At 41.0% G+C, this 13736-nt stretch overlaps 1 protein-coding gene across 1 annotated transcript in view; it reads right to left on the reverse strand.

The window, feature by feature from the left end:
- The window catches only part of LOC134037040 (receptor-type tyrosine-protein phosphatase N2-like), an 80737-nt gene that overhangs the window by 27784 nt on the left and 39217 nt on the right, over positions 1–13736 (reverse strand). The window contains exon 12 of the mRNA XM_062482327.1: positions 11040–11104. Within this exon, the coding sequence (XP_062338311.1) occupies positions 11040–11104 (65 nt within the window). The remainder of the gene's footprint in view (positions 1–11039; positions 11105–13736) is intronic.

The following is a 13736-nucleotide window of genomic DNA, read 5'->3' on the forward strand; positions in this document are numbered from 1 at the left end:
AGCAACATCTTCCTGTGTAACAGTAAACACAGGGGCAAATAACCCCGAAAGCTAATCAACAAATATAGCTAATTAGTTATTAGCACCAGAAAGAACGGATCTTGGGAAGGGGCAACAGCTGCAGCAAACATGGTTAGTGTGTGTGTGCGCGCGTGTGTGTTGGAGCATGGTCTTGAGAAATCAGTAGGGGGAAAAGGAAGGTGTAGCAGAGGGGGAAGGAGTGAGAGGGAGAAACTGAGAAATCCTGTCTAATGCAGATGACATGTCTGGCTGGGGGACTCTTCAGTTTATCTTTCCATTCAGGCACCCTCTCTTTCCTGCTGCATCGGGGTCTATTGTTTACCATGGTGGGACAGCTGGAGGTGGCAGGGGAGGCAGCTTTTTGGGGGACTGGGGGTGGGGTGGGGGCTGGAAGGAGGACGGACGGACGGCAAACCTAGGCGCCTTTTTGCACCGAGACACATGCGGATACAGAATAGATGCTTTATTAAAGCCCCAGTCTTCAGTATCTCATACCGCCAACCCACTTAGCAATGTTATGTAGCATTCAAACACATTTAGTCAGTCTTATTTTAAGACTATGCTTAAATGTTTTTTAAATATTCTACAGTTTGGAAACACATATTGGTTTTTATTAATTAAAATACTGACAACAGATAGTCTGTTCATTCTTAAATCAGGCTAACCAAAACGTTCTACAGTATCATTATAGCTTTGCCTTGTGAAAACCTTTACAGTAACATACATTTTACAGCCTGGTAGAAGGTGTTAGAATGGATAAAAAAGTCAAAGAGATGTCTGTTGACTGAACAGGAGGTTTTAGCATGCTGAGGTAGAATCAGCATTCTACTATGGCAGTATAGGTTTGGGGAAACTAAAGGCTCTGTAGTTTAGTATAGTACAAGAAAGCACACATTATGGCAGTAATAGTGCAGGTTCTAGTGCAAACAACCGGAAAGTCTACACTTTTTATATAGAGATTCATTTTCAGTCTACAGCAACCTTGATAATCCCTCAATGTACAGTACAATTATGCATGCACAACATCTGGACCTCACATTCACTTTTTGCTGAGTGACCAACTGTGATGAGGCATTTCACCAAAGAGGCTATAAAAGTGTATAAGAGCAACAAGGCTTGGGCTGTAGAGAATCTTTAAAAGGGCTTTGAGATAGGGGACTCCTCCTTCCTTTCCTTTGCTCGTGAAGTCCCAGTACTTCACGCTTCTCGGTCTGTATACCTGTCCAGACTGCACTGCGCAGACACCTAAGCTTACTTCACAAGCTGGAAAATTGCTTGACAAGCAAGGGCCATATAACCCACACCATCTACAAGCGCTCCAGACAGTGGCTGGCAGGCTGGGCTGGGCGGGCTTGGGGGAGCTTTGACAGGCTTTTCCGAGATTTCCACACAAATAGAGAATTTCATGCTGTGCTCTTGATTTCACGACCAGGGTCACAATGTCCTCGGTCACAGACGGGCGTAATATTTTTTTTTTTTCAGAATGGCCGAACTTCAAGAGGCGAGTTTTATTTCTCATAACAAGATGTAATGATCTTACATGGGTAGTAACCCAGTAGGTTTTTAAGAAATATGATTCTAATGGTGACATCACATCAACTATACTAACAATTTCTATACAAATCATTGGGTAAGCTACATACCATTAGATTAAATTAACAGGAAGTAGTATCCGTCAGAAACTACTTTTCTGAGAAAATACAGCAAATCAAGCCTTAAACTAGTAAATTACTGATTTAAAACCACTTTAATTATTGGTGTACTTTATTATTTTCACCTTTGACACACACACACACACACGCACACACACACACACACACACACACACACACACACACACACACACACACACACACACACACACACACACACACACACACAGAAATCTATTCATTGAATATTTAAGGGGCTCTGAGGCATTCTCCCTGTCTGAGTGGATTCGTGATAAAGGTGACAGTGGTGCAGGCAGACATACTGAAGATTCAGCTGCTTCCCCTTCTGAGGGCTGCAGCAGAAAGGCTGTTTTGATGCTGAAGGCAGAGGGGCAGGAGGGGAAAAAAATTGCACAGTCTATTGTGTTCACAGACAAAGGAAGCTCCTCAAAATGTCATTGCTTTTTTGGCAAGGTTGTTGGTCAGCCATCACTCCAAGTAAATTGGTCAGTTTGATGCTTGTGCAAATCTATAACCAAAGATATTGGGTATTTCTTATATAGTAGTAGACAGTGATAGATAGCTGTGTTGTCACCGTAGGTATTGGTGAATAAAACGTTTATTCAATAACAATGTGTGTGACTGATATTTGACAAGTAAGGTTCAAAATAGGAATAATAAATAAAATAAAAATGCAGAATCTGTGTACTTTTGTTGGACATGCAATAGTATATTGCCATAACTTACATGTAACTTTGTTAAGATAGCAGTTTGGTTGTTCATTTAATGGATGTGGTAGGGAATGTGTAATAGATCTCTATTCGTGCATCTACAAAACAATGGAACAGTCACCTAAACAAATAGGTATGTCAATAAACACTCAACAGTACGATTAATGTCAACAGAATACAAGCCATTTTGGAAGCAGAAAAACATTCCATTTTAACATGGAACGTTTATGATGTAAAATCCAATACATGACAAATAACTCAATGAAATGTACATGCACATTTATACACACACAACACGATGAGCCTGAAATGCCCCCAGACCCCCAAATCCTGTGTTACCCCCATGCCACACTAAGATTCGCTTGTTAAAATAGGTTCCTTCATTGTTCTACATCTAAGCTCTTGCATTAGCGTTAGCATGCTGTGCAGTTCAAAGCTTCGAACATGCTGTTGATCAAGGTGAATAGTACGCCTGTCATCCTCTTTATCCTTCAGATAGAACATGCTTTACATTGTGTTTGTGTGTGTGAGAGAAAGGTCAGGGATCTGTGATTGTGTGAGTGCGTTTTAGAGGTGATGGCTGAAAAATTGGTTGAATGGGTTGAATGCAACAACAAAAAATTGTTACATGTGAGAGGGGTTCAAGGATATGTGTGTGTTTGCAGAGTGCGTATGATCGTGAGCGTGCGAGTGAAAGAAGTGCATATTCGTTGGTTTATTTGCTAATAAGATATTTCAGAAAGTTATATTGAGGTTACATACACTAATAGCGTAGCCCAGATTTTTTGCTTACAAAATAATTGTTGATAAAGCACTAGCTAAGAATGGTTTTGAAGATTATCAGTATAGGTTGTTAGTATGTTATTTCTCTCTCGTAACATGGTAGTTAATACAACCTTAATGTAAAGTGTTGCCGAGTTTTATATTGCTCTTAATGACAGTCACACACACACACAAACACACACACACACACATCTACTTGCATAAACATCCTGATGATTATCCGTATTTACTAAGCTATACTGTTTTTGAAATTGTAGAATTTAAAACAGGCTTCAAATAAAAGGCTGTATAGGTACTCAGGGTGTGCATATGTCTTACTACAGGACTGTTATGATGAAAAATATAATGTAAAGTTTATAAAATGTGTTGGTCCAATTCCAATCTACTGTTCAGAGAGTGCCTGATTCAATACCCTTGTTTTGAGTTGACTCTCTCCCAGAAGGTCTTTCACATGCAATCATCTCATTCCAAGCACTCAACTCTGAAATAACATGCAATTCCGCACTGTCTTGACTTCTCAAACACAGATGAATAGTTGTTTATTTGTGTGAGTGTCTGGACAGTAAAAGCTGAATTTGCCCACTTTGAGATAAGCTGTTTTTTCTTTTCTTTCTTCGTTTTGATAGAAATTAAATATTTTTTTATTGATAGCTGTGCACCAAAGCATAAAGAGGTACATGATCCCTCAGTGTAAATAATGCTATTACGTAAGGTGTTTTAGGTATCCATGATAAGTTGCAGTTAAGTTGCAGTTACTATTGTACCAATGGGTCAAAACAGCTAGACTTTGACTTTAAAGTGACTTTACCAGCAGTCCCAATTCATCAATTGACATAAAAGCCATTCCTGCTGTGGCTCACACATGAATTCATCCAGTGACCCTCTCCTTGTTGGTAATACACCATGCAAAGACCTAGCGCCATCATATTAGCCACATTTGGTGAGAGTGAAAACAGCCAACTGGTGAGTATAAAACACACATGACCTGGTAGCATACGTTACAAAATGGCAACAACCCAGCCTCAGGCTAACTCTTTTGCATTGCTCACATGGTTTTCCTTTGCAACCATTTAGTTCCAATCTATCAAAGTCATTTTTTTGTTTCTCAAACACCGGGATATCAGGGGTTGAGGTCACAATTTTCACAACGGGAGAGAGAGAGAGAAAGAAAAAAGAAAACAATAAAACCATGCATAATTATTCATCATTAAATGCCCCCTTAGACCCCCCTTAGACCTGGGCCCATGTCATTGTCACGACAACTAGCCCCCCCCCTCCACCCCTCCACCCCCCCCCCCCCCCCCCCACCCCCAACCCCGGCACCCCCATCAACCAGGCCCCCGTTCTTCAAATAGCAGCAAAACACCAATGAGGATGGAACCGCCCTCAACAAAAATGGCTGCCGGGCAGCTTTTTAGTATCCCTCCATGTTCCTGTGGGGTAAAGGAGGGCCAGTGGCAAAGAGCCAGGGTGCTTGAGCTTCCCCCTGCCATCACTCTCTCGCCATGCTGGCAGTGCCCTTACTTAAGGCAATGGTTCTGATTTCACAGTTTAATTACCGCTAATCTGAGGAAACAGAGCCAATGTTAATGAGCTGGCGGAGGGAGTGTGAGGGAATGTCAGGACTAAGTCTTTTTGGGGATGAGCTCCACAGCTCTGGTTTTTCTTGTTTGATGCATTATTTTTCTAAAAGCTCTATAGCCCTAAGCTAACTTGTGAATATGTTATGTGGTATGCAACAGCACAGCTCCTCAGAAGCCTGTTACTGAACTGCAGCTCACAGGTGAATGATGCAGCAGATCTTAATGGCTTTTGAAAATGCCACTGGATACAGAACTAAGGAATTTCAAGTTTACTTTTGAACTTGTAAGTGTAGTCGACAACTATATGAAATGACAAGACAAAACAAGTTATTTAGTATTTGGGAAAATACTTTTCACATTTGACAAATACTGTGGGGTAATAATGTCACTTTACATTAAATATATAATTCTGTTAAAATGTAAAAATCAGCTGAAATTCCCTATTGCACAATGTTCTTCATGTGCAATACTAGGCATGCCACAGAGACAGAAGGTAGCTCCTCAACCTTCTAGTTGAACAAATAGAATTTCACCTTTTGGTATTTATAATTGATTTGCAATAAACCCTTTGAGTCATTTGGTCTTTTTCCCATTTCATGGTGAATGCCCTTACACTTTACAGTAATTGTTAATGCGTATCATGAGAACGTAAACATGTTAATTATCAGTCATTTGAAATGTATTAGCGGTTGTTGTGACCTCCACTTAGAACGACCTTCCTGGTACGGTATCTGAGATGTCCTTGGAGAGGATAGAGATAAATTTGCACTGACATTCAACATCTTTTCAAACTGATGTCATGATAAAAATGATGAAATCTGTCTATGGGCTACAATTTGTTCTTTACTGCTTTGGGATAGAACAAATGCAGTTTTTGTTTGTGGGATAGATATATGTAGCAGAAATAAATAAACTGCAATCATTTTCGCAGTGGTCATTAATAGATCAAATTTACCAAGGTCAGTCAGACTGGAAGATTGCACACTCCTCAAGGAGATGGGATTTCTTAAAGAAGAATAATACTTAACATGTTTAAACATGTTAGGCCAGCACAGCAAGTGTCAATTGTAATTATAATAAAAATGAACTTCCTACTGTTTCTGCTGATCTAAGGACCATAGACAACAAGACTAACATGATAGACTAAAAATTATTATTGTTAATTGCTCAGCATGCAGTTTGTTACAATACAACGCTGATTACAAATCTACTTGGCCAAAAGGGTGAGGAAGCACTCTATCTGATGAATGCAACCACTGAGCACCGATACTAAACTGAGCAACATGTTAATCACCTGCTGGAAACAGCATAACTCTGTTTGCCATTGAAATTACCTTTCATTGCTATATTTAAGAGTAATATTACAAATCGGTGAACACCACTTCTTTGTGGAAATATAAAGAAAGTAGACGCAAACCACTATACTTACACATATTAGTATTATTATTCACTTTGAGGGTGTACAGTACGAGGAGGATTTAACAGCTGAGAGAATTGAACAGATAGATAAGAATGCTTTAAATGTAACCGAAAAACACTACGGTGACATCTAACAATTCAAATGTTATAGCTGATTTTCTGGCGCAAGCAAGCTGAGCGTTGCATTCGTTTCCTACCCCACCTGAGCTCAGGTTGGGGAGCAATGCATGCTGGGAGAAACCCAAATGAACTGAGCGAGGAACAGTGTGAGATCGTTGGTGACCTTTAGCGCCAGGTGGGTCCTGGGGCTTCTCCGGAGCTATGTGGATGTGTGTAATCACCATCTCAACAGATGCTGTGCTGAGAAGCATCCGGAAGAATCAACACCATACAGGTTTCCGGTTTGGGAAATCATGCTTTTGATTGCACAGCAAAGCTTTGTTCTCCGAGAGTAACGTTCTGTACATTATGTGCTTGAGAGAGATCTTGAAAGTCTCCTAGCGTGCTATAGGAACACTGTTTCATGTGGTCTGGCATTTACCTTCACCCCTCAATCCGTGCAAAACAGCCTGCGTGTTTTGTAGTTTACACGCGGACGTGTACAATTTCTGGAGTTGTACGTGTGTACGTGCACATGTATGTGAATCCGTGCATATGTGCACACGCGCCCACTCCCCCCCCCACATCCAAACGCAGCTGTACAAACAGACAGCACATACATATGGGCAACGTCGCCCACAGAAGCGCAGTCCGTCTGAGGAAGCAGTGGGACGCTGCCTTCCCCATGTCAGTGGAGGGTGCTATTCTCGGTTGGATAATTGCAGTCTGTACCCCCTCAGCCTTCAGGCTGTGACAGGCCTATCTGGGCCACACGGAGAGCTACCCTGCGCTCCAGCCTCCCCTAGCTTGCCCTCCTACCCCACTGGCATCAGCCAGCCTCCCAGCTAATGGAAACCTTTGCAGCTGACACAGTGTGTGGTGTTGCTAACAGCCGCCACATGCTAGCACTGTGACTCAGAAAGCCCGGGCTGATGAGCACACACACACACAACACAGGTTCATATGACATGTGCGTAAAGACGCACAAACTCACACATGCGTGTGAACGCACACAGTCGCGCATGCATCTGAAAGCACACACGACCCGACACACATGTTCCATGGTAGCAAAATTCTAACAAACTACAAGATGTTCAATTCGATTTGTTTCTGAAAATCAGGGCAAAAACTTGTTAACTATCACTAATACTGAGAGTTAGCACTCCAATTAGGACAGGATAAACACGCCATAACTGTATGGTACTGGTGCACAGGTCGTGCCTGTAAAGGTTTGGAGAAATGGGAGTGGTCTAGTCTAAAATCTAAACAGTAAGAGTACATTTAAATGTCACAGAAAAAAGCTGCCATTCGACAAACTGCGATTTCAGTTTGACAATGAAGATCAACTCTCATCTCAATTGAGAAGAGGAGAGAGGGTGGCGCGACAATGTCGGCCTGTGAGAGCGAGCGAGAGAGAGAGCACAGGTTGGTGATGGTGTTGAACTCAACGGTGGATTGACCCAACCGTGACGTCCACTGTTTTCAGTGGGAGCTCACCGATCCAGAAGAGCATTTGATGTGGAAGACACCTCCAGAGCTACACCAGCAGGACCCTGGCCGCCAGGCCGCCAGTCCTCTCAGCACTCTTTCCATATCAAAACCCATTTGGATTCTATATCTCGGGCACGGACAAGGGAGCAGCCAACAATTCAATAGACACTTGATTCAATTTTCACATAGACACATTTGAATATCTATTACAATGTATGCAGATTTTGCTCTCACCCATTGCTCTGATCTTCAATATTTTTTCTCTCTCTTTCTAATGAAAATTCAGTTGGAATAATACAAGTGCAGGTAAACAGATAGCCTCCTCTGTCTCTTGATCCACTTAAAAAAGAACTTGTTCTGCCGCAGTCATGAATATTCCTGATATTCAAATAGACAAGTGTTTTTCGACATGCACCTGGGCGTGAGGCTGATTGTAAATCAACGTTTTAGAATTCTATCCAAAATAAAAAACAGCTATATCATTACAGAATGCTGTTCTTAATATATTTCTAAAGAAATCAATCCTTTTTGTCTTATACTGCTTGTGAAACAATTAAATGTGTCATCAACTCTAGCACTAAGGATGAAGGCATCAGAGTGCATTGTGTTCAGAGTGTTGAAGCCATGACAACCCCCCCTACCCTACAGAGGAGAGTAGCGTCTCTCGGAGGACAGGTTCTGGTTGTTGAATTGAACTCTAATCAATTCCAATAGCTGTGTGGGGCTATCTAGTTGTTTTCCCTTTGATTAATTCCATCCCTCGCTATCTAAAACACTGTTTTTGTCGACAGATTGGAAGCGCCTCAATTCATGCTGAACAAAGGCGTGCGCTCTAGGGAGAAGTGGGATTAGTGGTACTCCAGGACAATTATAATCTGCTTCCCGGTGCCCCCTTATCTCCTCCACTTATAATTGGACCCATGTCTAAGTGTGGAAACAACAATGTCAAAAGGCTGCATAACCTCAGCGGTGTTGAATAAGGAAACGCCAGAGGTAACAAAAAAACAAGAAAAGAAAAAAACATTATGTAGTGTTATGAGTAACACTTATAAAGCAAAAAAATAATTTCGTTAACCACATGGTTTGCTGTGATTAAACATGGATTAATGCAAATGTTGCTGTAGTTGAAGATTCTACCAACTGTATCTAAGATTGCCGATGCCATAGAACAGCAAAGAAAATATCAACACAATTATCTGCAATTAATGTTTCTCAACCAAGCACCACAAATTCAGCCTGGTGGGATTCATCTTCAGTCATGTTTCACGACTGAGTAGTCTATGTCTGACACATACATGAATGCTGCCATGTTTCTCAAAATAAATCGAATGAAGCTCCAGCTGAGTTTTTTGTTTGTTACAACACACAATAGTTAGCTTGATGAAATACTCTCCTGAGAAGAACAACATTCAAATTGCATGTCTTCTGGTTCTATAAAATTCACGAAATAAAACGACAAACTAGAACGTTTTACAAGTTCAATAATGTGCTTAAATATGAGAGCGTTTCCAACACATTTCCAATTAAAGCGCCTGATATGATGAAAGTCAGTATGGCAATGAAGAGACATCCCAACCAGCGGCGTAGCCACGAGGGGGCCTGGGGGGCCTCAGCCCCCTCATTTACGTTGGGTTTTTCCTGGCTCAAAATTAGACTTAGGTGATAAGTGCTGTGGAGAATAACCTAACTAACTAACCACTTAGTGCTGTGGAGAATAAACAAGCACATTCAGCGGGTTGAAACAGACATCATCCTAAATCTTCAAAATTATTTTCTCAGTTTGTACACATATATTTATTGTCGCATTTCATTCGCACTGTGTGTAGGATAACATATTAATGTGCTCACCTTGCTACTTCGTCTTCCTCATTTAGGGCTATTTTATGAAAAGGAATCCATGATCTTACCAATTTAAACAATCTTTTAGTGGATAATTATTATTCTTGCTGTGGTACGTGGTGGCTAGCAGTTTATGCCATTGATGCATCTATTTCAGGTAGGGTCCAGCTTCTTCTATTGCGTTTAACGTAACAATAGTCTAGCGGGTTGGGTTTGCATTTCTTTTGGTGCACAAATTCTCTGAGAAGGCTTAGACGGGGTGAGAAAAGCCTTTGGCCTTTTGCCGCCTAAAGAGTCAGGTGAGTCAGGTGGCTGAGCGGTTAGAGAATCGGGCTAGTAATCAGAAGGTCACTGGTTCGATTCCCAGCCGTGCAAATGACGTTGTGTCCTTGGGCAAGGCACTTCACCCTACTTGCCTCGGGGGAATGTCCCTGTACTTACTGTAAGTCGCTCTGGATAAGAGCGTCTGATAAAATGACTAAATGTAAACCTTTTCAATGCAGGAAAAACCCTGTTACATGTCCAGCCCCACCAGATTTATGTTTGGTTGCAATAAAAAATATAGGATTGTTGATTTGTTTTTTTGTCCCCCTCATTTTAAGATGGGACTCCCCAAAAAATACAATTATGATTACACGACAGGGGTTACGGAGACTGGGACACTGAAACATTGTCTTGCTGCTTATCATGGACTGCTTGTCCGCAACAGTCATTTCTCAATGTCCCGAACAACATCATATCAGACAGTAATAACCTGACACAGATGACAGGAGGGAGACTGGAGGACAGAGCACATATAGCATCTGAATAGGCCTCACTCTCATAACAGACATCAATTGGCGATAATTGGCTCTATTCACTGCCAGGTATTGAACTCTCTCTCTTTTATTCTCTCTGTGTCTCTCTCTGTGTCTCTTTCTGTGTGTCTCTCTCTGTGTCTCTCTCTCTGTGTCTCTCTGTGTCCTTCCCTGTCTTTCTCTGTCTCTTATCCTCTCTCTCCCTTTCGTGCCTTGCTTGGTAAGCTTCATCACCACCATTTTGATTGACATGGAGTGGATGGTGACAAACTCATTGGGGCAGCCTTAGTGCTGAATCAATAACACAGAGCAGACGCTTGGCAAGTCTATTTAACAGAGAGAGAGGTGGGAGAGAATGGTAATGTCTGAGCCAAGGGGAGATAGAGGAAAACAAATGTGCTGGGCTTGAAGCAGGAGCTAGATACTTTCAATGATATTTCCTTGACAGCTGTATTTATCTATTCTGTAAAAAAATATTAAATAGTCATACTGTAGTTCATTGGCTATTTACATTAGTAAAAAAAGATCTGTCATAAAAAACATTTTTATACAAAAATGACACAAAAAGAATGTGTAAAAAATGTGAACATGCACACTGACATGCCCTATAAGAACGGTACTTACATCTGTTATTCCAGCCTCCAGAATGATGACTTTGGCTTCCTTTTCCAGAGAGCCTTTCTGTTGAACTGTGAGGAGAAGAGCAGAAACAAAGCTTGTGTGAGGCTTCTGTCAATCACTGCTACTGTACTGTGTATGGCTGCATTCCAGAGCGCCTACACTGCTATCATGTAGCAAAGATGATCAGTTTGTTCAATAATAATGATATGTATCCTGCAGTATCAACCACTACCTCCACAACTGAGCTGATCGGATAGGGTTCTCTAGACATGTATAAGTAATGTTTGAAGTTGCAAGAAAGTTGTCGAAGGAGTTTATTATCTGAGACTAACCCATCCTTTCTGGGAGACACACAGAGTTGTATTAACTCACTTCAATTTTCAGATTTAAAACAGAGCTTAACTCTTACAATAAATGTCTGTGTACACCTCATAGTGAAACATTTGTTGGTTCTTGCTATTATACTCTGTACTCCCCTTTCTCTCACACATATTGAATATAAAGGCAAATCTTAATTTCCCATTATGTTAAATGGAAATAACTGACTGATATTCATGGTCTGGAATACACAATCTCACAGACAAAATCATGCAAAATTGCATTTTCACTTGTTTGCATGTGAAAGCACTGATGTAGAAAAAAGGCCCTCTTTTGTTGACACATCAGCCAGATGAAGGATATGCAAATAACCAGGGAAGAGCTCCACTCTATAATGTTCCCTAAAATTCAGCAATAGCCTATCTAATTAGTTTTTTAATCTATCAGGGTAATTCTCTGCTCTCAATTTATGCAGAGTCCTGTATAATTACACCACTGTGCTTCAGCTGGGTTCGTTTTGACACAGCTGCTCTCTCATTGGCCAGCTAGCTGAGCTCTAACCTTGAAGACAGGAAGTGTGACCACCTTGTCTGGCACTGGGCTGTCAGAATAGACATCTTAATAGTTCTGTCAGAAAGCATAGACTAGCGCCAGGGTTAGACATACTTACTTAATGAGCTGTAGTCTATTGTCACTAAATCTCTAAAGGACTAAATGAGCTGGCCTGTCTCCTCAATGGCCATTTGAACAGCGTAAGATTAAATACATGAAGTAAAATGGGTGCTTCTGTGAATTCTAGTTGAAGAACAAAAGTGACAACTATGGTACCACTGACATCATTGGAGATTTACAGAAGAGGACACAGACATGCACCTGGCGCACATGAGACATGATGTCTCACTAGTGAAAGACTTATGACTTTAGATTCCCTTCTGATATGCTTACAGAATGAACAAGTCCCACAGCATGTTTAGTATCAAACTCGCAGAGCGACAGGTCTCATGAGGTGCTCTCAATGTGCTTCTTTACTTGCACAGTAAAACTTCTTAGCCAAATAAGACCCTCATTAGCCAAAACAAGCACCACACGTAAAGAGCACTCCAAATTCAAATCCTCTCCTTCTCTCTCTCTCTCTCTCTCTCTCTCTCTCTCTCTCTCTCTCTCTGTCTCTCTCTCTCTCTCTCTCTCTGTCTCTCTCTCTCTCTCTCTCTCTCTCTGTCTCTCTCTCCCCCTCTCTATCTTTCTATCTCTCTCTCTTTCTATCTCTCTCACGCACACACACACACACACAAACATACACACATACACACATACACAACCACACACAGAGCTACTTTCCTTACCAACTTCTTTATTAATTTATTTTCTGCTAGAGCTAGGTTATTTAAAAGACCGGATGATTTGTGAACCAGAAACATTAGAAACATATGTACAGATAAAAAGGCATGGTACATAGCTGGCGTGTGACATAGTTATCATTGCAACTGTGTTTCCTTTTGCATAAGTACTGCATCACGTCCCGAATCCATTTCAGAGAACAGAAAGAAAATAGCACATTTTTGCTACAGCCAGCCCTCATCCAAAACACATTTCATTTGTCACCTTTGCCTGCCTGGTCTGAATTCTGCTTTATGTTAAGTCAGTGTATCTGAGCTACTCTAGGTGCCCAAAGCGAAACAAAGGCAGCACTGGGGATTAAAAAATGCGCAATTTTTCAATGTTGACAAAGGGGAAGCCTGCCGTCTGTGAGCAGAGAATGGATGCTTTTGCCGTGCTGAAGTGAGTTTTTTTTTCTTTTTTACTGCAAGCACATTTCAAGTCCAGTAATGAGAAGAAAACAGCGTTTATCCTTCAAAGGAGCAGGAAGCGTGACCCCCATGGCATTACCCATACCAGTACACTGGTGTCATTGCATTACCTTATCATGATATCACACAGTGCTTCCTGAGCAAATCAAAATAAATAGCTACAGTATTATGTTCTGTCTGAAATAACAATATTAACAATAAGTAACAGTATTACTATCTAAGAGCCTGAAGTAATATTTGTCAAGAGCAAAAAACCCTCTAAGAACTAGTGTCTGCTAATATTAAATATGTTTCTGCCTGAACACTCCCTGTATGCAACCTGAGAGTATCCACAAATGTTTGACATTTGTTGTAAATGCACATGTCAAAAACAATCTTACAGTCATTTTTCATGTTAGTTTAATTATATATCATTCCAGGGTTCTCTCACTTGGATTAATTGGATTTCTGATATCAATATTTCAGCCTTCAATCTGTTTGAGATGAGCCTTTACCCAGCGTAGCCTTATTGCCCCCAGTCATTTAAGCTGTGATATCAAGAATGAGCAATAGGGGGAACTTAGAAATCCCAAAG

The sequence above is a fragment of the Osmerus eperlanus genome, chromosome 16 (genome assembly GCF_963692335.1).
Source record: "Osmerus eperlanus chromosome 16, fOsmEpe2.1, whole genome shotgun sequence".
Taxonomy (NCBI): domain Eukaryota; kingdom Metazoa; phylum Chordata; class Actinopteri; order Osmeriformes; family Osmeridae; genus Osmerus; species Osmerus eperlanus.